Genomic DNA, 24599 nt, shown 5'->3' with positions numbered 1-24599 from the left:
TTGCGCTCCATCCTCGACATACGGTGGCGAGACCGCACTACAAACAGCGATGTCCTTATGGACAGTATAGAAGGACTTCTTATAATCCTGCAGTTACGCTGGGTAGGGCACGTATCCCGTATGGGAGACGAACGCAGACTGTGATAAGAAAATCTAAATCGACCACCTGCAGACAATGGTTATGCTTGGTATGGGTGTGGCAAAAAATGTAGGTCACAGCTGGGGCTGCGCAGCCACGGGAAATATTGCACTCCTCACTAATCTTCGAACACGAAAATAAGTCTTATTATTATTATTATATTAACTGAAGTAATTGAATAATGGTGTTACTCTTGTTCAGTATATGTATTCAATTAAAATACACCCCACTCGCCAGTTTAGATTTTTAAACATCGCACATACTTCGAATGACCATTAAACCACATCAATTCATCAATCTGGCGTCTTACCTTTATACAAAAAATAAGGCGCTTCGGAATTCCATCTAAATTTACCAACCCCAACTCCAGTCAATACCAGAATTTTCGCGAGTATTTTTACTATACAAAATAGAAAAAGGTGTTGACTCTGACTCTTTAATGCTGAGCCCGTAAGCGTCCAATGTGATACTGCGAAAAACAAACTAACTTCATTTAGACCAAAAACGGAAAAACATTAGCCTGCACAGCCCCGCTGAAATAACTGGAGCTTTTTTTATAGGACCCTAAACAACCAATACATGTTGAAATCAATGTTGTCGTGACCGCTTCACACGAGTACACGACTCTCTCAATTTACATAACACCTATGTAACCTTGCGCCCTGACTGAAACTATTTATTACTATAATTACTCTAAACTAACTGCAACTAAATGATGAAACTCGACAGAGCAGAACACGTGCCAGGACCAGCCGGCAAGATGTGCCGCCCCTGTGTGTTTTGTTTATTGAGCAGCTCTTTTTCCCCCCTGGAGTACCACCGGTGTAAGTAGTCTAGTTCCCAGCGTCGGATACGAATGGAGATAACATCTTGTCAACGCTTAATGTTAAGTTCAGCGGCTGCTCTGTTAACCGGTCCGCCTACGTCGCTTCCGGGAAAAATAGGTGAGCACCGAAGTTCTCTTCCATCACATCATTCCACTCATTCTTTTCCCAATTCTTTTCTTGTTCTCTCCCTCCCTCCCTATCTCTCCCTCCCTATCTCCATCTCTCTCTCCCTCCTATGTTCTCTTTTGTCAATGAGGCAGGTGACCCCCCTCACTGATACTTTTTAAAAATGTGCAGCTCCCCGCGTGCCACCTCGCTTTGAGAATGTTTGCTTTAGGTACCGAGAATGCTAGCTCAGGCACTCCTAGAAATGTTCAAGAAAGGAGGAAAAGGAAACAGAGAGAAAAAAGAAAGGAGGCATTAGTAAGGGAAGCTACTCAAATTATTTAAGTTTTAAAGTAATCCCCGGTAAAAGTTTGCGAGTATGTCTGTCTTTAGTATTGTTAAACATTCACATATTTCAGGAAATCTCTAATAGTTAACAAATCTCTTGAATAAGTTGACTAACTTGATGTTTTCGGTTATGGCTTGTTTATTGTCTTCAAGAAGTCTTTAACAAACCTTTCAACATCCTTTAAACTTTCACCCTTCTCTACTGTCGCTTAGCAACCATTCAATGTAAACAAAACAAACAATTCGACTAGACAGAAGCTACGTTAATGGCGTAGACCAGCAAATTATTACAAAAGAATACATTTCAACAGCATATGAAATAAAAAAGTTTAAAATTTGCACATCTTCACAATCGTTGCTGAACAAACTATACTGAACAATGTTGAATGTCTTCCTATTTCTGCTAAAGTCTTCCTTTGTATTCACTTTGTCCAGTTGCAGCTTTTTTTACAAAGCTTATATCAACTGACTCTGTCTGTCTGTCTGTCGATAATGATTTGTACACACGTTATTTCTTCGACAACCCGTTCTCGGATCAAGTGGAAACTTTACTTTATGTACCCAACAAAATATGAATCAATAATTAGCTAATTAATTATTATTAATATATTATTTGTTTGGTATCGAAAAAAAAAAAGAAATCAGTGCTACTTATCGAGAATGTGGATATATATGTGAAGTTATACCTCTTAATACATTTTATACACGTTTTTTTCTCCCACTTCACATTCTCAGAACACAAGTTGAAATTTTGCATAATTATTCATAGTTGATGGCTGCCTGGTCGTGCGGTTTGCGCGCTGGACTGTCACTCGAATTTATCGACGGTCGAGGGTTCAAGCCTTGCCCGCTCCCATCCCCCGTCGTCCTGCGGGAGGTTTGGACTAGGAAGTAAACTATCTTCAACTCTGAAGGAACATCCGAAACCTGTAAAACATTTTACAAACAAACACGAATCAATTAAAAAAACAAACAAACAAACAAAAAAAACAAATTAGTGGTAATTAATTTTGTCTTCTATAAAAAAGGAGCTTATTTCTGTAGTATTGAGATATATGGCAGGGATTTTCATCTTATTCCACTTCGATAAGCTTTGTTTTTTTTAAAGATTTTTATTTTTAATTTTGCTTATTTAATAGTTTCTTAACGAACACCCCACCCTCCCCCTACAATTAATGGGAAAAAAATGTGTGTTGTTTTTCTAAAAAAAAAATAGTCGGCTAATTGGGTGTAACATGACCAGAATTATGTCCAGTACTGCCAGTGCTTCAACACTCACTCACGCAGGCGCTTTGCGTTTTTATTTTAGCGTTTAATTTCTACTTTTTCCTTGGATGGTTTCTATTTCACTTTGTCAATTTTTTTTTGTTCTACAGTTGCTTACTGTGAAAACAAACCAATTGGACGCTGTTTGTGTGCTGGACTGGTCAAAGATAATCTGGTTTGGCACGAGATCCAAGTTGGCATGTATTGGTGACTGCTAGCGTCATGTAAATTTTCAAAGCCAGAGAATTTTGTTTAATATATTAAATATATATATATATATATATATATATTTGAAATGTATTTTAAAATGTATTAGCGGTTTTTTTTAAATTATATTTCTTCTAAAATTTAGCTGAGACACAACCTTACCAGATAGCAAGTTCCCGTTTTTGTGTTTCTTTACTTTTCATAAGGTAACTATTGTAACACTCCTGGACATCGGCCAATCACAACTAATTTTATATTTCCTGAATGAACATCGTCCTGGTTGTACGAAAACTATACAGTCAATCTAGTTACTGCATTAAAACAGAATACTCTGGCTGGATACTTTATGTTTGGGAAACAAAGATTTGATTTTTTTTCCTCCCCCACTTTTTTTTATTATAGAGATGGCAAATAGTTAGGGAAGTAGATGTACCATTTTGTTTGATCAAGAGTTGTTCTCCCTAGGGTAGAAGGGAAGGTAAACACTTAACGAGAGAGTCACGTGGCCAACACAACACTCATGAAATGTTGTGTAACATTTTATTTTTTTCGAAAATTTGTAGCAGAATGAAAGTTAATTAACATAAAATATTCACTCGTGAATTTAAACTTCTTTTTTTTCTCTTTATAAGAGAAGCTTGTTTTAAGTCTAGATGCTGTTTACTTCCCTTGTTTCTAAAATAAAAATCTAAAGTAGGAAGCGAGAACTAGAAAAAAAGGTTTTTTTATTTTTTTTCTTCCTCCTTATTCCCCCCCTTCCCTGCCCATCTCGATGGCACCCGACACACTCTACGTACGGTGGCCAATGAGCTACTAAGAATGAAACATGAAGTCAAACTATGGTCACCTTGACCTAGAGCTGGTCATGATCAGTCTATCACTCTCTGGACAACGTCAAAACATATGTTTCATAAAAAGAGGGTGGAGGTGGAAAGGAGGCTACCAGGATTCGAAATTATATTCCTAATTTCGCGGGCCGGTGAAGCAGCTAATGGAAGTCCATGGGAGAAACATGGTAGTATGAGCACCTCCTCGCCCCCCAGCCTCTTTATGTCATTTCAAGTCATTGTAACCCACTGGAGACAAGTTGTTTCATTTCTCCCTTAGCATTATTTGATAATTAGAATAAATCGCTGGAGCGCGTGCTTTCAGATGAGTTGGACTAATTGTCCATGTATGGAGAACATTGTCAGGTTATCAAGGGGTGTCTGTACAGCTCGTAGACCCTTTTCACTGGTTGCACTTCAGTTGATTAACATAATTTCCTATTTTAAAGTTTTGATTGCATATGCATACATGCAAGTAGGTTCAGAAGTGTCGATAAAATAATATTTTGTACACTTTTCAGCATTGTAGAACATAAACTATCTCCTGGCAGCACAAAGTGAATTTATAATTTAGTTTGCACCAGTCATCTTTCAATATAGTGTCCTTCACATTGGTTATATTGTTCACATCATCATATCGTACCACATTTTAAATATCGCTTTCTCTTCTTTTTCCCTCCGTTACTTAATGTAATTCCTTAGAAAATGAAAAGTGTCTACAAAAAGTAGATTCCTGTGACAAATGTTTAGTGTGGACTTCTCCAGTCTTACTTAACTCTTTAACTACGCAATTTTTTACCACGTTCCGATGGAATTATTTATTTTGCTCAATTGTGTTTCACTACCCTGTTAGGATTAAGCTTCAACAACTTTTTTTGTAATATGTTAGGTATATAATTATAAAAGAATATATGCTCTTTTTATATATCACAAATTAAAGTTTATGAAACCAATAATTAATTTAATTTAATGAGGTCAAATCAACGTTGGTATCGTCAGTTAGAAGAGAAAGAGTTAAAATCAGACAAAATCCCAAGAAACTTTTACAGAAATGGAGGGGTGGGGGAGGGGAAAAGAGTATCTTGTGAATGTTGCCGTTACCACTTTTTTAAATGCATTAATTCGAACTCAGGGCTCAAGCCACCTTAAGGGGACTAATTCAACTTATAAAACTACAGCTGTCAAGTACAATTTCTTACCCTTGTTCGATACCGAACAAAATAATTAATTACCAATAGCTGGTTAATGTTGGTAACTTTTTTTTTATTGATTCTTGTTTTGTCACGTACAAGAAATAATTGTGCAAAATGTTAACTTGATACGAGATTGGGTGATAGAGAAATAACTTATACAAAATTTTTACTAGACAGACAAACAGATAGACAGGGTGAGTTGATATAAGCTTTGTAAAAAAAAAAATCTTATGATTTGGATATGTACTTAGAAGTTAGGTTACTGAAGACTGAATTGAGTTTGGCATCAGATGACAAGACAGAGGGCTGCCAAAGAAAACATAGATTAGCTGATTGGAGACATCCAAAGGAAGGTGCTAGCCTATAGTTCAGGGGTTCTCAACCTGTGGGTCGCGACCCCCTTGGGGGTCGATTGACGATTTGCAAGGGGTCGCCTAAGATCGTCGATAAATGGATTGTTTTTGTCAATTCTTCTATTGTTGTGTAAGTGTGGCTGGGTGGGGGTCGCGGAAGAGTGGGGGGGGGTTGTAAAAAGGGGTCGCCGAGCTTAAAAGGTTGAGAACCGCTGCTATAGTTGAATGAAAGTGGGCTTTTTCGTTGACGCATCGTGTGTCGCTCGACATAAATTGAGGACGATGATGATTATGATGCGGAGGAAAAATAAGTCTCTTCCTTTAGCAACGGCATCTATTCATTTTCTGTCATGAAAAAGAAATAAAAAAAAGAAAAAAGTAGTTCAAAGAACAGTACAGCACAACAAAACTGTGCCCGTAAGTTTAGCTGGAGTGAAGTCAAAGGTTTAATCAATCTTTTTGATTCACTTCACTAACGTCTACCACGTAGGGCTGGTCTCTAGTGACTTTCAAACAACAGAACTATATAAAGTACTAGCAGGATATGACCCTCAGCCCGCGGGCCTAAGTTTGTGTATCATTGGTCTAGCACCTTGTTCCCTTACGTAGCTAATATAAATACTGTGAAAAATGGGTTTACCCGATTTGTTAAAAAGTTTTCGTTCGTCAGTAGAGATAAGTTTAGGTATTTTAATTTGTTTATTTATTTTCAGGCCCGTCTTTTTGTGAGAGAGTATTTTGACATATACTACGGTGTTTAAGGATCATTCAAGTCAAATTTTTGTCAAGATTTGTCAAAAAAGTTTTTGTCTATTCGGGACATACATACATACATACGCCTCACTCTGTGCATTATATTATATGTATTATAGATAGGTCTGTGAATCTTTTATTTCTTGTTTTGTTTAGAAGTAAATCTAACTCTACTCACTCCGTTACAAATAGCCACTTAAAATAACTTTTCATTTGCAATGTACAGATTTCCTATCACTAAACGTGAAACTCCATTTTTGAGCTCCTAGATTCCAAATAGCTAAGAATTCTTCATTTCCTTAAGTTTACCACGGTGTCCTCCCATCGTGTCTTTACTAAAGCTAGCTCTGTTATGTCCATGATTGAAGCCGCCATTTTTTAAACTTAGCTGAGTAAGTGTCTCTTGTATCAAGTACTGCAAATGAAAAAGTGTACTTTCAAGGCATTGATCTACTCTTTCTTTGTCTTGCATGTGTGAGTGAGCTAGCAGCATAACACTTTATATGGTTAGCATTCAGAAAAAAAATCTAGTTTAGCAGCGATCGGTTATATTTGCTGCAGTCTATAATAAACACAACCGTTATCAATCTCTTGCCAACTCCCAATAGATACATTTTTTGCTAAGCTGCAGACAATCGCTTATGTCCTAACCTATTTCCCAAGGGTGGAAGAGCTTGTTTTCGTTCACACCATTGCAAAACTTGCGTTCTATTTTTTTTCTCGCTTCTCCTTACCCCCCCCCCCTCTTGTCTATCCTCCTGTTTCAGATCCAATACTTAGGTCCCTGTGTTGCTTGTGTGAGTTTGATAGTATGTTGACTGTATATGGAGACACATGCTCTAGACCTGACATTCTCAATGCTTTTTCCTAGTACTCTCTGAACAGAAGTTTTGCTTTCAAATAATCTTTTTAATTAATCAATTATAAAATGATTAATACGTTCAAATTGCTCTTTTATGAGATAGTTTGAATGTGTACCCACCACCTGGTCAGTGAAACCCGAGTATCACAAAATGAGAATCATTGATTGATATTAAAACCTAAAACAGGTGCCACGATTAACCCAAGAGTGTATGAGGAGATAAATACAGCTTCCGTTCTATTCAAGAATCTTTGCTGCCGATTCTGCAAATCGCTTGTCGCATCTTTTAGAAAAGGCTGTGACTGAGCAGAGATTGGGCTGTGACTGAGCAGAGATTGGGCTGTGACTGAGCAGAGATTGGGCTGTGACTGAGCAGAGATTGGGCTGTGACTGAGCAGAGATTGGGCTGTGACTGAGCAGAGATTGGGCTGTGACTGAGCAGAGATTGGGTTTTCTATGTATTTCCCTCTGCCATTGTATTAATTGTTTGCCGTTTTAATATTTCAGTATTAGCTGACGTGAGGATCCTCCATATGTAACGTCTGCAAGAAGGGGGGGAAAGTGGTCGCTGTCCTATCCCTGTTGCTATAAAAGCGATATGTAGAAATGAAGAAACAATGTAAGTCCATTGTAAGAAACAGTTACTGACCATATAACCCCCGTTTCAATTTTGTTGTTTCAAACACACACAGCAGTTTTATGTACGCATACGGTACAAGACTGAAGATCACGTTTGTGTTACGTTTGTACACCAGGATTGTTCGAGTTTTCAATGTTGACATTCTGTTCATGTCCACTAATGGTGGTGGTGTGCTCTGCGCTGGTCACCGCCTAATACAAGGTAAGCCGCATAGAGAAGTCTTTTTGCGACCCCCAAAAGGTGGAAAGCCGCTTTTAGCTTTCTGTGGTCAATCTATCGGCCTGTTAGTAATGTTTAGATCACACAAGGCTAGAAAAAGATATTGTAAACTCGATTTCATAAAATTTTGCGGCTTGCGAAGTTCTGTTGCATTAATTTTTCTCTGAAAGCAAACAGTTTAGTTTTTGATTTCAATTAAATGTGTAATCGTGTTTTTTTCATTTGAATACATATACACCACTTTTAAGACTATAAATTATTTATAGTTTAAAACAGGGGAGGCTACATAAAGTACAGTGGACATTTATGCTAATATGGAATAAACCGTTTGGATACCTACTATAAAGGGGGCTAGAGCTCGAAATTTTCTAAGCCAGAATGACTAGCTGTACTCTGACAATGACCTTTATTCCAACACTCACCATGGATAGAATAAATAGTCAAGTGGTCAGTAATACTTAATAGGTCTCATCTTGATTGAAACATGGCATTTTTGGCATCTCGTAATAAATGTTAGGCCTAACATCTATATTGTATCAATACGAAAAAAAACACACACCAAGAATTAAAGTAATAAAATGTACCAAGCAAGGATCTAGGACAAATCATTTCAATCACACCTTGCTAAAAACCGTATTCTATATCAACCACGACGCCTCTTGGGTCAGAGAATTACGATAATTTCTAATCACACTAATGTTCAAAAAATCAAATATTGAAGTGTTTTGTTTGTAGCACAAGGATAGCCTAATGTAAAATGTCACTAATATGTTGCCATGGAAGAGCAATGAAACTTAATCAGTAGTCTAACCTTAGCCAGAATTCATGGATATTGCAAGAATAATGCATAAACTAGACATGAAAAATACTTTGATAGTATATATAGGCTATTAAAGTAATAGTAAACAGATAATACATGTATAATACATGAATAATAAATGGAAAATATACACATAGTGTATTGATAATAATAAAAAATAAACACATTGGTCTTTGTGTAATGATGGTCAATAACCTAAAATTCTCTACTGAAGAAAATTTGTATTTGAAAACAATTTACATGATGAATTCGAAAATGTTAAAACCAATCGTAAAACGAAAAATAAATATAAAAATTGTTCCTGAAATTAAATTTTAATTGTAGACTTATAACATTGTATTCGTAAATTTAAACATATTTAAACACAGAGTAAGGCTTATGTTTGTATGTCCCCAAAAAAATCAAAACCGTTTGACCAATGAAGATAAACTTGGTATTAATGTTCCTAAGATCATGGCGGAGACCGCAATGTATGTTCAATGTCTCTCCCACATCAAGAAGGTTTTAAAAAATAAATAATTAAAAAAAAACTGGTAAATTTATCTCTATTGAAGAACGAAACTTTTCATTGTTGGTTTTATTTTAACAGAACTGATCGATTCAAGAAATCTCTTAAATTCTTTTATTTTTGTGCTTATTTTCAAATCAATATGTAGGTAAGGGTAAGACCCACGCCTTATAGATTTAGTCTTGGCTGCTCTCATGAATATACGACAGCAAGACACACTGTAATAGCGAAAGGGAAATTAATCCACACTTATAGAGGTCTGTAGCAAGACTATTAGAGATCTCAAAAAAATGACGGATAGCTAAAAATAGCTAGCATTTTTGGTGCATCCGGAGTTAAGACTATAAGACTTGCTGATGATCAATGTAGGTGAAAAGATTTGCGGTAATTGAAAATAGAAAATCAAATATTCAAGTTATTTCGAATGTAGCAACAACATTTTTTTTTTATTAATTAACTAGCAACAGTAATATCCAATATATTTAGACATCTGGGAAGACAGCCAGTCTTACAATTACATTTTATAAAAGCTTTAGTTTTTTTTAAAAAAAGATGTTTTTATGTTTTTTTTCTATTGGTCTAAAAAGATTGTCACAGTCACTAGATCTAGCCAAACTTTGAGAAACACTGTTTCAGAGTCAACATGGCGGAGGAGTGCGCTAAAGTGATAAATAAGAAGAATCGATAGGGGGCGGGCGCTTCTAGAAATGCGTGTTAAAAAGACCTAGCAACACGGTCAGAAAGATGAATTTATACTGTCAATTTTGTGTACCTTAATGCTATTGACCAGTGGCTATGAATTATCTCATTTCCACTTGATCCCGGGATAAACTCTATTCGTTAAAAAAAAAAATCAATATTTAGACATGTGGGAAGACATCGATCACATATCCGGAACTAATGCTCTAGCTTGTCACGGCAAAAGTAGTTGCAATGTTTATTTCGTCTCGGGATCTCGTTTGAGACATTTACATTTTTGTATAAACCAGTTTCACGTCTGCGTCTAATCCCAACTCCCCCTCCCTTTCTCACTAATATTGTATAGTCTTATAGTGTGTCTTAAAGGTGGGGTTTATCTAATGCTGCTGCTGTGGGTATTTCTAGGGGATGTAAAGATGGAGCATGTTGACATTCATGTTCGATCTGGGATTGATCCAATTAAGCGAGGAATGCCCCGGATGTCTGTGCTCTAGCGCTCATCCAAGATGTACGTGAAATCAAGTAAGAAAGATGTGATTTGTATTTAGTTTGATTTGGTTAGCGGGTAGCACGTAAACTATGTCGTCTGAACAGATGAGAGAGAGAGAGAGAGAGGGAGAGAGAGAGAAACAACATGATCTAGTTAAAGAAAACAATTAAGACCATTTATACAGCAAGATGTTGTACGTTGGTGGGGACGATCTGAAACTGAGTTTAACCCACACGGTATGTCAGTGAGATGAGTAGTAACGTAACCGCATAGATATATTAAGGAGATTGAGTTTAAATCCAGATGTAAACTTAGAATTCTATATTCGTCATTGCTCTGGAGCTGAGTTGTGTTTGCTCAGGTCCCTAAGTAAGCACCTAGACCTTTTCTCTGCTACTTCCTTCAGTCTACAGAAGAGATTGTCGAACTGAACATGCTGTAAGACTTGAAAGAAAAGCAACAATAGTAAAATAATAAACGTTTATAACTTTTGTTTATCTAGCATTCAAATGCAATGGTTGTTACCATCACGTGTAAACCAAATTTAAACTCATAAAATACAATGCTTCAGCAGTAATTCATTGATATTTAAACATATGTGGCTAGGGAGTAACGCAATCATCAAGACATGACACACATCCAAACGTCTTGGTTGAAAGAAAGCCTTCCAGACATTCAGAAATGTGTCCCAAACCAAAATTTAAGTCTAAACACTCATGATAAACTCAGTGCTGTGATATTTTGGTATATTCCAATTGCATGATTCAATAAAATATTTAAATGTTCAAAAAATGACATAGGCAATACTTAATACCATTAAAGCCTCTTTATTATCAGTATCATTGCATCCTCTCTATTATATTCTCGAAAGATTCTCTACTGTACTCCTATTATTCCTTTTACTGTCTTTATAATATCTTTACTGCCTCTCTTTTATATCTTTTACTGCCTCTATTTTATAACCTTTACTGCCTCTCTATTGAACTATTGAAAGCCTCTCAATTATTTTTACTGCCTGATGTTGACGGTTGCTGACTTGTAGCACCAGACTGCTGGTAGACAGCTCAAACGTGAAATAACTTGAGTAACTTCTTTTGTGACTAATACTTTTAATAAAACTTTGAATAGAATATAGAAAAAAAACTTAATATGAAATGAAAATAAATGTAGTAGACTTTAGTAATAATATAACATGGTATTCTGAACAAAAATCTAACTCATTACAATAACACGTCTTTTCAGTCTGGCGATATGGAGTCGTCTGCCCTATCTAAGACCGCTGACGATAATGCCGTTTATCTTGCATCATTTACAACCAATCCCTAACCTCTTCCTACCGTCACCATAGATACACAAACACACACACACTCCTCTCTATTATTATTCTACAGCCTCCCTATTATTATTTAATATAACATCTTCTCAACTTACATTGTACCTACATACAATGATACTCTAACATAGATATACATATTCTACTATAGATATAAATACTCTACTATATATATATAAATACTCTAACATAGTTCTAATATAGATATAAATACACTAAATAGACATAAATACTCTAACATAGCTATAAATACTCTAATATAGATATAAATACTCTAATATAGGTATAAATACTCTAATATAGGTATAAATACTCTAATATAGATATAAATACTCTAATATAGGTATCACGTGTGCCTTGTAGATGACTATATGGGGGTCAGTTGACAGTAGTGTGACACAGAAAGTTTGGTTAAAATGACTAAAAAATAAAGTTTGTAGTTGCACAGATATTCAATGAAATATTTCTTAAGTTGTTCTTTTAAACCTTAAAAATAAATTATAGCTTCAAAGATAAGATATTAGATAACATACAGTCTCTCTTAAGAATGTTCACATATCTTTTTCACAATTCCTCTATTCAGCTTGCTAACTCTTCCTTGAAACTGGATCTTTGGCATTCATTAGTTATTTAGAGTACACTAATCACTCTTGGAAAGGCTGGTCAGCTGTATAAAGGAGAAATTGTCTCTACAAAATGTTTGTTACTTTGTTTATAATACAAAATGAAAATAACAGTTCGACTTTTGCTGAGAGGACGTAGACAGGTTATACTTAAAGAACTGAATTGAAACATACAGTCAGCGTGGAGATAAAAGATAGGTCATGAAAAAAATCAATTAATATACAGTTTGTTACCGGTATCTAAAGAAATTTTAACAAACGCAGTAATAAATGAGAGAAAGATATGCATCTATATCCACTCTCTTGCTAAACTCCATTTCTGGCAGGGTTTTTTAGCTTATAAAATGTTCTCCAAACAAAACCTAAAATGCTATTTCATCTTATTCTGAATTGTCCCATTCAATGCAAACCTGACTGACACCCTCCCCCCTCCCCCACTCTATACCAGACGTCATTCTCTGTCTTGTTTCTTTTTGTTTTCCCTGTAAACCCCCTCCCCCCCCCCCACACACACACTTGTTCAACCCGTCGCTCTGTTAGGCTCATCCTGTCCAGTCAAAGTCTACAACACTTGTAACACTTTTTCTTTGACATACGTTGAGAGCGGTCAGCTGAAGGGTCATCTCAAGACTCGCTGACGTCAGGGATTCCCTCTTGAGGTCAGTCTCAAAAATTAAAAAGCTTCTCACTGGCCAACGTCCGTTCCAAAACCTATAGGCGAGTTGACAGATTTTTTGGTTTCTTGTCTACCAGAAGTCATGTCACGTGATCCAAGAAATAAACAAAACAAACAGCAGCAGCAGAAAGATCTAAACCTATTTGCATATAGATCTATAAAGCTTTCTAGGCCAGTACCGTTTGTAAAGAACATTCTTCTATAAACTTTAATATAGAGAATAGAGAAGTTGAAGATTAACAAGAATAACCTATTAAATAAAGTTCCCCTTTCAGACCTTGTGGTCTATAGGGCAGATGATGTAAAGGTCATCTGTTTCTGTGGCCAACGGTTAACGAGGGTGTCATGTGGGCAGCAAAACGACCAACCGCCTTCACTTTTCCCGAACTAATGCCAGGTACCCATTAGAGTTGGGTGGACTCAGAGGTGCCCAAAGATCCCGGAATCAAAAATCCTAGTCTTCACCAGGATTCGAACCCAGGACCCTCGGTTGGAAAGCCAAGCGCTTTACCACTCAGCCACTGCTCCTCCCAACCTACTAAATGGTGCAGTGAAGATCTTGAATCTTCTTTCTGCCAAGAAAAGCGTTGACCAATGGCCGAGGGTTGCAGATCCTACCTGAGATTAATTCCGATTGAGTTTGATGACAGCAGATACGTCTTCTTTAATTCCAAAACGTCTTCTTTGATCGCTAACAAAACGTCTTCTTTGATCGCTAACAAAACGTCTTCTGTGATTTATAGTACGTCTTCTGCGATTGCTAGCAGGACGTCTACTTTGGTGGCTTTCGAAACATCTTCTGTTTTCTTTAGAAAGAAGGAACTAGGAAGACGAAACTGTTGTCCACTACTTCAAGTGTTTCTGAACCAGTTCTCTTGTTAGGATGTACAGAAGTTACACTCATGCTCATATCTATGAGATTCTAATTAATTTTAGCTCTTCCAATCTCTTTTTTGGTTAGTTCTGTTTTCTGCTTCCGGTAATAGGTCAAAGGTCACGCTGTCAGACTTTTGCGCTAACGTGCCATCACGTGAGTTACACGAAGGGTGGAAAGTCGTGATACAGTTTATTAATTCAATACTGTTTCGATCACTTACTTCCCTATTTGCTGGTTGTATTTTTTACATGACATAAGTATCCTCCAATACTGTGCAAGATGTCGGTTATAGAGTTTTTCCTAGTTAAACCTTACTTTTACAAAGCTAAAGCTCCTTTTTCTTTTAGAGGCTCCCCATCTGTCAGGTATAGATCTCAAAACTAAAAAGATAGTGATTTCTCCCAATGGTCAGGATTGAAACAATGACTCTTACCCCCCCCCCCCGTTTTGTTCCAATATGGTCAAAACCATTCTTGGTCTGGATCACGTCACACCATTTATCAAAGTGCATCCTCAGGACGCTTTCGGTCCAGGAATTTCTTCATATTTCTATTCTGAGACGGTCGTGTTAAAGTATTCTAGATACTGTACATAGTGTACTCTTATATATATATATATTTTGCCCTTGTTTATTACTGAGCCACATTGCGTCGAATCTTTAATAATCAACAAAGTTTATATCCCGACAGAAACAAATGGCTAGACTGATTCATATACCATTATGTCTGGTTTTAGATTGAGAATAACGCTTTAAAAAATGAAAAAAAAATTCGATGTTTGATGTACATCAAAATCAGTTGCATTCACTTAATTCGGATTATGATTAGTTTGTTAGTGTTGGATTGTATTAGAAGAAACTTCTCTGAGTGTTTTGAAAATTAAACACCTTACTTTAATCAAAGAAAGATAATCTTTTGTTCGACGAGCTATCGAAGATGAGTGACCGCCCTTAGGCCCTTTAAGAATGAGATTTGAGTGTCTTGATTCTATAGGGGCTAGTCAAGTCAAGTGAAATGGAGTAGGGGCTGGTCAAGTGAAATGGAGTAGGGGCTGGTCAAGTAAAATGGAGTACGGGCTGGTCAAGTGAAATCGGCTAGATGCTAAATATTTGTAAAAACAGAATGGACTTCGATCAGATTGATAAGGACTATTTTCAACAATAGATTAGGAGCTTATTTCGCTGATTAGAATTACATTAAACATAATGTGATACAAATGTATGTATTTCAAATTTCAACCCTATGATAGTCAAACTAAAACTTTATGGCCATATCACATGTTCTTCAATGCTGGCAAAGACCAAAACAATATTGAAGAATGGACGGGCCTTTTATAGAAAGAGAATCTTGTCAAGGCAAAAGACAGGACTGGAGAAAGACGATGGACAGATTACTTGCACCAATGATCCAACCGAGGGATAGGTGAGGTTTGTCTCTGCTCTCTGTTGTAACTTTGTCACACAAACCTCCTTACCTCAGATCACCGCACCTGAACTACTGGCTGGAATTGCAAAGTCCACAGCAGCACTTACACAACTTAAAACCAATATGGGAACACGAAGGCATAGCTCGAAACCAAACACAAACTTAGTGACTTACAAGAGTCGTGAATATATTGTACGTTGGGTGTATAGGTGTATAGGTGGTACTTTCTTAACTCAGCAGTGTTGACGTCATGTTTTCATGTTGATTTCTTTCAACCACTCGTCACACATCGACCAAGCAACTCTTGGCTACAACTAACAGCAACTCTTGGCTACAACTAACAGCAACTCTTGGCTACATCAGCAACTAACTTTTGGAATAAACTACAAACGTTTGTATAGATTTAGTATAGGTCTACATGTTGTTAATAGGTTCCCTTTCAGACCTTGCAGATGATGTAAAGGTCATCTGTTTCTGTGGGTCACGGTTAACGAGGGTGTCATGTGGCCAGCACAGCGACCAACCATTGTTAGCTACCCATTAGAGCATGGTTGACTCATAAGCGTCTAAAGATCCCAAAAGTAAATAGCCAAGCCTTCACCAGGATTCGAACCCGGGACCCCTGGTTCGGAAGTCAAGCGCTCTACCACTCAGCCACCGCGCCTCCTCTTAACACATTATTCATTGTACTATAAACAAAGAGACGCACGTACAAGCCAAGCCATCATCAGTTCTATTAGAGCAGCTAGTCTGTCAGAGCATCATTAGAGCAGCTAGTCTGTCAGAGCATCATTAGAGCAGCTAGTCTGTCAGAGCATCATTAGAGCAGCTAGTCTGTCAGAGCATCATTAGAGCAGCTAGTCTGTCAGAGCATCATTAGAGCAGCTAGTCTGTCAGAGCATCATTAGAGCAGCTAGTCTGTCAGAGCATCATTAGAGCAGCTAGTCTGTCAGAGCATCATTAGAGCAGCTAGTCTGTCAGAGCATCATTAGAGCAGCTAGTCTGTCAGAGCATCATTAGAGCAGCTAGTCTATCAGAGCATCATTAGAGCAGCTAGTCTGTCAGAGCATCATTAGAGCAGCTAGTCTGTCAGAGCATCATTAGAGCAGCTAGTCTGTCAGAGCATCATTAGAGCAGCTAGTCTGTCAGAGCATCATTAGAGCAGCTAGTCTGTCAGAGCATCATTAGAGCAGCTAGTCTGTCAGAGCATCATTAGAGCAGCTAGTCTGTCAAGTATGGTCCAACCAGACAGGTCACTAAGGTCAGACAGTATACACACACCTGCTAGTCTGTCAAGTATGGTCCAACCAGACAGGTCACTAAGGTCAGACAGTATACACACACCTGCTAGTCTGTCAAGTATGGTCCAACCAGACAGGTCACTAAGGTCAGACAGTATACACACACCTGCTAGTCTGTCATCATTACAAGTATAAGCATGGCGCTCCTCTGAAGAACAAAACGAAGACGCAGAAAGGTCCCCAATGAAATTCAAACTGTGTATGGAATGTGCTTTGAATAGAATAATAGTAATTTTTCTTTGTATGTAAAGCGAAGTAACAATATTTTTTTGACATTATTTTTTTGAAGGAAATCTTCTGATCGCGCCCTACCACATAATTCTTATAGTCTGACCCTTACTCCCAATGCCAACAGCTTACCCCTGTAAACATATATGAAACAATAAACTCAACACTATAAGAATGCCATAAGTGCTCCTTGTAAAAAAAAAAACTACACCCGCCTATTCAGTAAGGTTCTCAAAATATTAAAGAATGTACTCCCGTGTTGTTTTTCGTGAAAGGAAAGAGTCCAGAACGCCATTGTATCAACACGACCGAGGACACCGCCCGCCAACGTATAAACAATGCCAAAAAGTTCTTTAAACATTTATACAGACGGCACTCCAGACCTGTCCAAACGTGGAGTCTCAAGCACTGAGTTCTTCAAGTGATGTAAGAGGCTTGACTGATGAGCTATGACTGCGCTGACAATGTTTTCACTAGGTGAGCACTGAAAGGGCCATGCTGTGTTTCCGAGTACATCGGCTCTCCAATAGTCGTCAGAGGCACAGCTAGACGAGAGGGTTACGTTCAGGGGAGTGGATACCCTCACCCATCTTAAAATCAGTTTTTAAAATAACACTGAATCGATGAATGTTTGTTATTCGATCTTATTCTGAAAAGAAAATACTTTATGATTACAAGTTACCGCTGCAGGCTTCTAAAGACAGTTGTTTAAATCTGTGTATAAAATAATTCATAAATTTGAAATTACCTCTCGCAATCAGTAAATCATTTCCAGCGCGTCATAGTCATAGCTACAGAAATTGAGAATTGAATTGAATGTCCTTGTACATGTACTATAAATTGTTACCCCATGAGGTCAATGTCAGCTGACTGTAGGACTTGTACAAATTACTCCAAGAATAAACGTAATCTTAGAACAGACGAGTGTGAAACTTGACAGACTTCTATTTCATTGTCATTTCACTGAAGGAAACGTTACATTGGTTAGAAACTTAGAATAACTCTAAGCCAAGAATTGTATTGCTTCAACAAAGAGAAATAATGGATGTCAGTATACTACTGGCATTCAGTAGACATTGAACGTATGGATGTAGATCTATACTTTGACATAAGAATACAAAGACATTAGGAAAAAAAATGTAATCTACTTTACAAATCTGTTGGATTCTATCAGCTTGACAAATAATATTCCTCTTTTTTTTAACTTTTTTTGTTACAAAGCTTTCTATCAACTCACTCTGGTAAAAAAGTGTGTACACGTTATTTCTATCACACCGATTCTCGAATCAAGTTGAAACTTAACACAATTATTTATTGGCATGGACAAGACATGTATCAATAAACAAAATAAACCAATTAGTCAAATAATTACTGGTTATTGGTTGTTTTGTTTGATACCTAGAATGGAAATTAATCCTTCAGTATTTACAGATACGGCTAAATATTTAGGGTTTCGTTCTCTTAGATAATTGAACACGTGAGTTCCTCTACAGTCATTAAGGATTAAGCTGAAACTTGAAACTATTATTTATTGTACCTAACAAAACATGAATCAATTTTTTAAATAACGAATTAGTCAATTAATTATTGGTAATTAATTATTTTGTTTGATATTAAGTATATGAAATAGCTTCTACTTTATTGAGAGATACAGTTGTTAGTGCGGAGTTCTTTACCTTAGGTAACCGTTTTTGAAAAAAAATAAATTTATAATTGCTTGTTAAAAATGTAATTCGATTATTGAACAAGCAAAATTTTTAAAAAACTTTTAAAAATTCAAAAAAAAAGTTAACTAAGGGGAAGAACTTAACATTTACAGCCATTTTTTATTATCAATACTGTAAGATTGTTTCCCTTCTTGATATCGAAAAATAATAATTATTTACTACTATTTAATGGATTAATTGGTCATTGGTTAATTTGTTGATTGATTCATGTTTTGTGAGGAGAAATAAATAATCACGTGCATAATTTGAACTCGGTCCGAGAATAGGAAGTAGAAGTATTAACGAGTTCCAAATGAGTACCGACAGAAACACGGACTGACAGACAGAAACACGGACAGGCAGACACACGGACAGACAGAAACACGGACCGAAACACGGACAGACAAAGCTGATAAAAACTTTGTATAAATTAATTCGATTTTCTTACTTTCCCTCCCCCCCCTACTTCATGCTATTCCCTCAAGGTGATATGAGAATATAAGAGACATCAAAATTAGAGTGAAGATGGCAAACTAATCTCCACCCCCCCCCCCACCTTTTTTTTTTTTTGCAGTGGAAAAAAAGGGAAAAAAAGAATAATCAGGAATTTTCTTTATTTTTTGTTATTTGATTGAAAGTTATTAGAAATGTAATTAAAATCATTGTTTTATGTTATTATTCCTAAAAATCGTGAATACTTGATGAGCTCATTTCATTTCTTTCCAGTCCGATAACTTGATGGTTTCTCTTTCTTGTCACTTGTAATGTATAACAGCAAACGAGAATTTGTTTTCTTCGAAAGAAAGTTGTAAATGTTCACTAGGACAGGGTGTGTTCTCTCCTTGATTAGATGCGGCTATTAGTAGGCTAGGGGTGCGGTGGTTAAGTGGTTAAGCGCTTAGCTTTCGAACCTGGGGTCCTGGATTCGAATATCGGTGAAGACTGGGCTTTAGAATTTCGACATTTTTAGGGCGCCACTGAGTCTACCCAACTATAATGGGTACCTGGTTGTAGTTGGGGAAAGTCAATGCGATTGGTCGTTGTGATGCACATGACACCCTGTTCGTTAACTGTTGGCCAAAGAAACAGATGACCTTTAACATCATCTGCCCTATAGACCGCTTGGTCTGAAAAGGGAACTTTACTTTTTGTTTATTAGTAGGCTTTCAATGTAATAGCAGAAATAATGAGTGTGTATACAAATATATGTATAATGTTCATCTGAAATTGAAATATCGGTAACATGGTGTACAAGAAACAAAGTAAGATATGGGCAGTCCACTAGAACATAAACAAGATATGGACAGTCCACTAGAACCTAAACAAGATATGGACAGTCCACTAGAACCTAAACAAGATATGGACAGTCCACTAGAACCTAAACAAGATATGGACAGTCCACTAGAACCTAAACAAGATAAGGACAGTCCACTAGAACCTAAACAAGATATGGACAGTCCACTAGAGCCTAAACAAGATATGGACAGTCCACTAGAACCTAAACAAGATATGGACAGTCCACTAGAACCTAAACAAGATATGGGCAGTCCACTAGAACCTAAACAAGATATGGACAGTCCACTAGAACCTAAACAAGATATGGACAGTCCACTAGAACCTAAACGAGATATGGACAGTCCACTAGAACCTAAACAAGATATGGACAGTCCACTAGAACCTAAACAAGATATGGACAGTCCACTAGAACCTAAACAAGATATGGACAGTCCACTAGAACCTAAACAAGATATGGGCAGTCCACTAGAACCTAAACAAGATATGGGCAGTCCACTAGAACCTAAACAAGATAAGGACAGTCCACTAGAACCTAAACAAGATATGGGCAGTCCACTAGAACCTAAACAAGATATGGACAGTCCACTAGAACCTAAACAAGATATGGACAGTCCACTAGAACCTAAACAAGATATGGACAGTCCAATAGAACCTAAACAAGATATGGACAGTCCACTAGAACCTAAACAAGATATGGACAGTCCACTAGAACCTAAACAAGATATAGACAGTCCACTAGAACCTAAACAAGATAAGGACAGTCCACTAGAACCTAAACAAGATATGGACAGTCCACTAGAACCTAAACAAGATAAGGACAGTCCACTAGAACCTAAACAAGATATGGGCAGTCCACTAAAAACCTAAACAAGATATGGACAGTCCACTAGAACCTAAACAAGATATGGACAGTCCACTAGAACCTAAACAAGATATGGACAGTCCACTAGAACCTAAACGAGATATGGACAGTCCACTAGAACCTAAACAAGATATGGGCAGTCCACTTGAACCTAAACAAGATATGGGCAGTCCACTAGAACCTAAACAAGATATGGGCAGTCCACTAGAACCTAAACGAGATATGGACAGTCCACTAGAACCTAAACAAGATAAGGACAGTCCACTAGAACCTAAACAAGATATGGGCAGTCCACTAGAACCTAAACAAGATATGGACAGTCCACTAGAACCTAAACAAGATATGGACAGTCCACTAGAACCTAAACAAGATATGGGCAGTCCACTAGAACCTAAACAAGATATGGACAGTCCACTAGAACCTAAACAAGATATGGACAGTCCACTAGAACCTAAACAAGATATGGACAGTCCACTAGAACCTAAACAAGATATGGACAGTCCACTAGAACCTAAACAAGATATGGACAGTCCACTAGAACATAAACAAGATACGACTGTCCACTAGAACCTAAACAAGATACGACTGTCCACTGGAACCTAAACAAGATATGGACTGTCCACTAGAACCTTCAAAGAGGATGTATTCACTAATTTTGATGTGAACATTCCTTGAGAGACTACATATAACATGAATGGTCCATTATAATCATTGATGTGGTGTTCATTTGTTACACTAATAAACTTTAAGTAGTGCATTAGATAAAAATCAGAGGGACAGTGAACAATATTATTATAGAATTTTTAAAGGGGTGACGTGCTGGAAAAGATTAAGAACCACTGTTATAAAAGATTTAAAATCAACTATTCTGTTAACAGCAGAAGTGAAGGGCAAGATGCAGCTAAGATACACCAGATAAGGAAGAGTTACTTTCTCTTGAGGCTAAAACTTACGTCAGAGGAATGTGAAAGAAATGCCTGATACTGCTAACACTGTCTGCTCTGGCAGTTAAGTTTGTACCAGTGCCCGGGGCCACTGTGGTCTCATTACATCCTGGCTGATAAAATTGGGTACATCTTGTCCTGAAGCTGATTTTGCAGAGCTCATTCTCAAACTGTGCTCGCTTTGAGCATATTGTTTATTTTTAAGCATGCTGGTTTAAAACTTGCTTGATATACAAATAATAAAATCGACATGCCTTAGTAATCGTAGGACTTGCTTTTTTTAATTGCGTTTTTTTAAAGTGCTAATTGTAATTGGCTTTAAAACCGTGTTAAGTGAATGACGTAGTATAGTGACTATATCTCAGCATCTCTGTCTGTGGTCCCTTCTGGGGCATATGCCACCAACCAGTTTCCTAAAGGCATCTCGGTTCTGGGCGATTCTCGCCAACTGTCCCCACGTCTTGCCCATATGCTTGGTGCTAATAGATGCATACCATTCAGTTAAGATGGTAGATTACTCTTGATAAGCATAAAGTTCAAACTCGTATTTCGTAACTGTACAAATTAATATGTAAAACTTCTACAAACTTGTATGTTAAACTCCAATAAAAAAAAAGGTGTAGTTTATACGTCAGAGGAATGTTGAAGAAATGAGTGATACTGCTAACACTGTCTGCTCTCGCAGTTTGTACCAGTGCCCGGGACCACTGTGGTCTCATTACACCCTGGCTACAAAATTGGGTACATCTTGTCCTGGAGCTGATTTTGCAGAGCTCATTCTCAAACTGTAAGCATATTTTTTTTATTTTTAAGCATGTTGGTTTAAGACTGGGTAAGCTCGTAGTTTATACGAAAGTTGATTTTATTTTAGTCAGTGGTTTTACCAGATCCTTGCTAACAGTGCTAAGTCACCAAATTTGGTAAGTCAAATGATCTTTGTAATAAATGTAAAAATATATGGCTCTTAGTGCAGTAGATAAAAAGACAAAGAATTATTTAAATAATTAGTGACTACATAAGAAAAGAAGACACTTGTTATGGAGTGTGTGTGTGATTGTAAGATGTAACCCTGAGAAAAACAAGGTGAGGGGTAGGCAATGTAGGTTAGAGGGATTCTTATGAAATCAAGAGGTGGTCGAGGGGTAGGCAATGTAGGTTAGAGGGATTCTTATGAAATCAAGAGGTGGTCTGGTTTTTCCTTTAAAAGAAACTTGTTCGTGTTTATTTTAAGTTGACCATTAAGAATGTAACAGGCTTACATCGGTTGAGTTGTACTAGTTGTTTGGAGCTACAAACCAACCATCAAACATTTTGTTGTTTAGTGTGCTTTAGATAAAGACAACCCAAAAACAAAAAAGGAAAACGACTGTATAGGAAATACAATGAATAGACACATAGGTAACCCTAACCCTAACCCTGCCGGATCAAGTAAAAACAGAACCAAACATACACAGAGATTCTATATCAGCAATGTCAGGTTTGGTGGAGTGTTTAAGCGCTCAGCTTCCAAACCTGGGGTCCTGGGTTCGAATCTCGGCGAAGACTGGTATTTCGAATTTCGGGATTTTTAAGGCGCCCTTGAGTACATTCAACTCTAATGAGTACCTGACTTTAGTTGTGGAAAGTAAAGGCGGTTGATCGTTGTGTTGGTCACATTACACACCCTGCTGGTTAACCGTTGGCTACAGAAACAGATGACCTTAACATCATCTGCCCCATAGATCGCTAGGTCTAAAACGGAAACTACTTTTTTTTTTAATGTCAGGTTGGAACAATATAAATGTTTAAATAGAGGAGAGAGATTTGGTAAAAATCCAGTAGGTCTATGTATTACTTATGTAATGTATTCATTATAACATTCACTCAATCAATAACATCATCACTACCTGATCTTCATCTCTAATTAACTAACAACACTATCTATTTATATCGATCTCGTTATTGATCGATCATCTCCCTTGCTCCAAGACATCCTAGTGGGAAAAAAGTGTTTTTGAAAAGAAGCAGAAACAAAAAGAAATATTTTACCTCGTTCGTCCATCTCACTCGTCACGGTGTCAAAGGTCATTGCGATGAGCCATAAGAAAAGCAGCCACAAACATTGACACATGAGGAACTTCAAAGAAAAAGACTGCCCCATCACTGACCACGAAGCACTACTGCACTAGATCACATGTTGAGCGCTGCCGCCCAGATGAAAGAAATGAAAAACCAAATGGGCCCTGCTTTGCGATCACATCGTAGTGGTTCTTATCTTCAGAATAAACAAACAAACACACAAACAAACTGGAAGGAACTATGAATGATTAGCACGTCAAAAAACCACATGTTCCAGTATCCAATAATCTTCGTTCGCGAGGAAGTGCGAAGCGCTGTTGTGAGAATTTGAATGACCGCGCATGCTCAGTAAACAGAAGACGACAAGGGAAAAAAAAAGATCGAGGCTTTCTGGATATTACACGAGTCCGAAAGACTCGAAGTTCTTAGTAGCGTTTCCGAAAGGGAGAAAAATTACGAGACTTAACAAATAGTAAACAAGAATGTTAATGATTTTGTTTGTTTTTCTAACAAAATGTACAGTTTGTGTAACAAAGGGAGACTAAGAGAGGGGAGGTTATCTTTAAGCGCCTTGTGTGATTGGGCAAGTTTCTTACTTGCGAAAAAAAAAAGGGGGGAGTAATCAAGAAGCTGGTAGTCAGGGGAGAGCAGTGAGTGTATGTGTGTATCTGAAAAAGTGTTTTTTTGAGGGCATAGAACTGGGAAGCAGCTGCCGGGTATGAAGTCAATATGGGGAGCAAGAGACGGGGGCAGGGAGGTGGGGCGGTTGACGTGGTCATGAAGTAAAGGTGTGAGTACCGAAAAGTTTTCACCCTTTGGAGGGTTGCTTTGCGAAATGTCACCGAATACTCCATGGGCCAATGTTTGATCTTAGGATAGGCTGGTTAAGTCTTGGGACTTGAAAGTCATAGACTGTACAAGTGGAACTTTATATCAAAGATCAATATGTAATAAGGGGAGCTAAAAATAAATGATGGGCTAGAAAATGAATCCATCGATTTGTATTAACATAGTT

The 24599-nt window shown here is 37.3% G+C and overlaps 1 protein-coding gene across 1 annotated transcript in view; it reads right to left on the bottom strand.

The window, feature by feature from the left end:
- Window positions 1–24389, bottom strand: part of LOC106064645 (acetylcholine receptor subunit beta-like 1) — a 65316-nt gene extending 40927 nt beyond the window's left edge. Inside the window, exon 1 of the mRNA XM_056014272.1 lies at window positions 23555–24389. Within this exon, the coding sequence (XP_055870247.1) occupies window positions 23555–23666 (112 nt within the window). The 5' untranslated portion in view covers window positions 23667–24389. The remainder of the gene's footprint in view (window positions 1–23554) is intronic.
- Window positions 24390–24599: the final 210 nt, after the last annotated feature.

Source organism: Biomphalaria glabrata, chromosome 1 (genome assembly GCF_947242115.1).
Source record: "Biomphalaria glabrata chromosome 1, xgBioGlab47.1, whole genome shotgun sequence".
NCBI classification, from domain to species: domain Eukaryota; kingdom Metazoa; phylum Mollusca; class Gastropoda; family Planorbidae; genus Biomphalaria; species Biomphalaria glabrata.
Note: the sequence above shows the minus strand (reverse complement) of the source record. Positions and strands in the feature narration are given on the sequence as shown.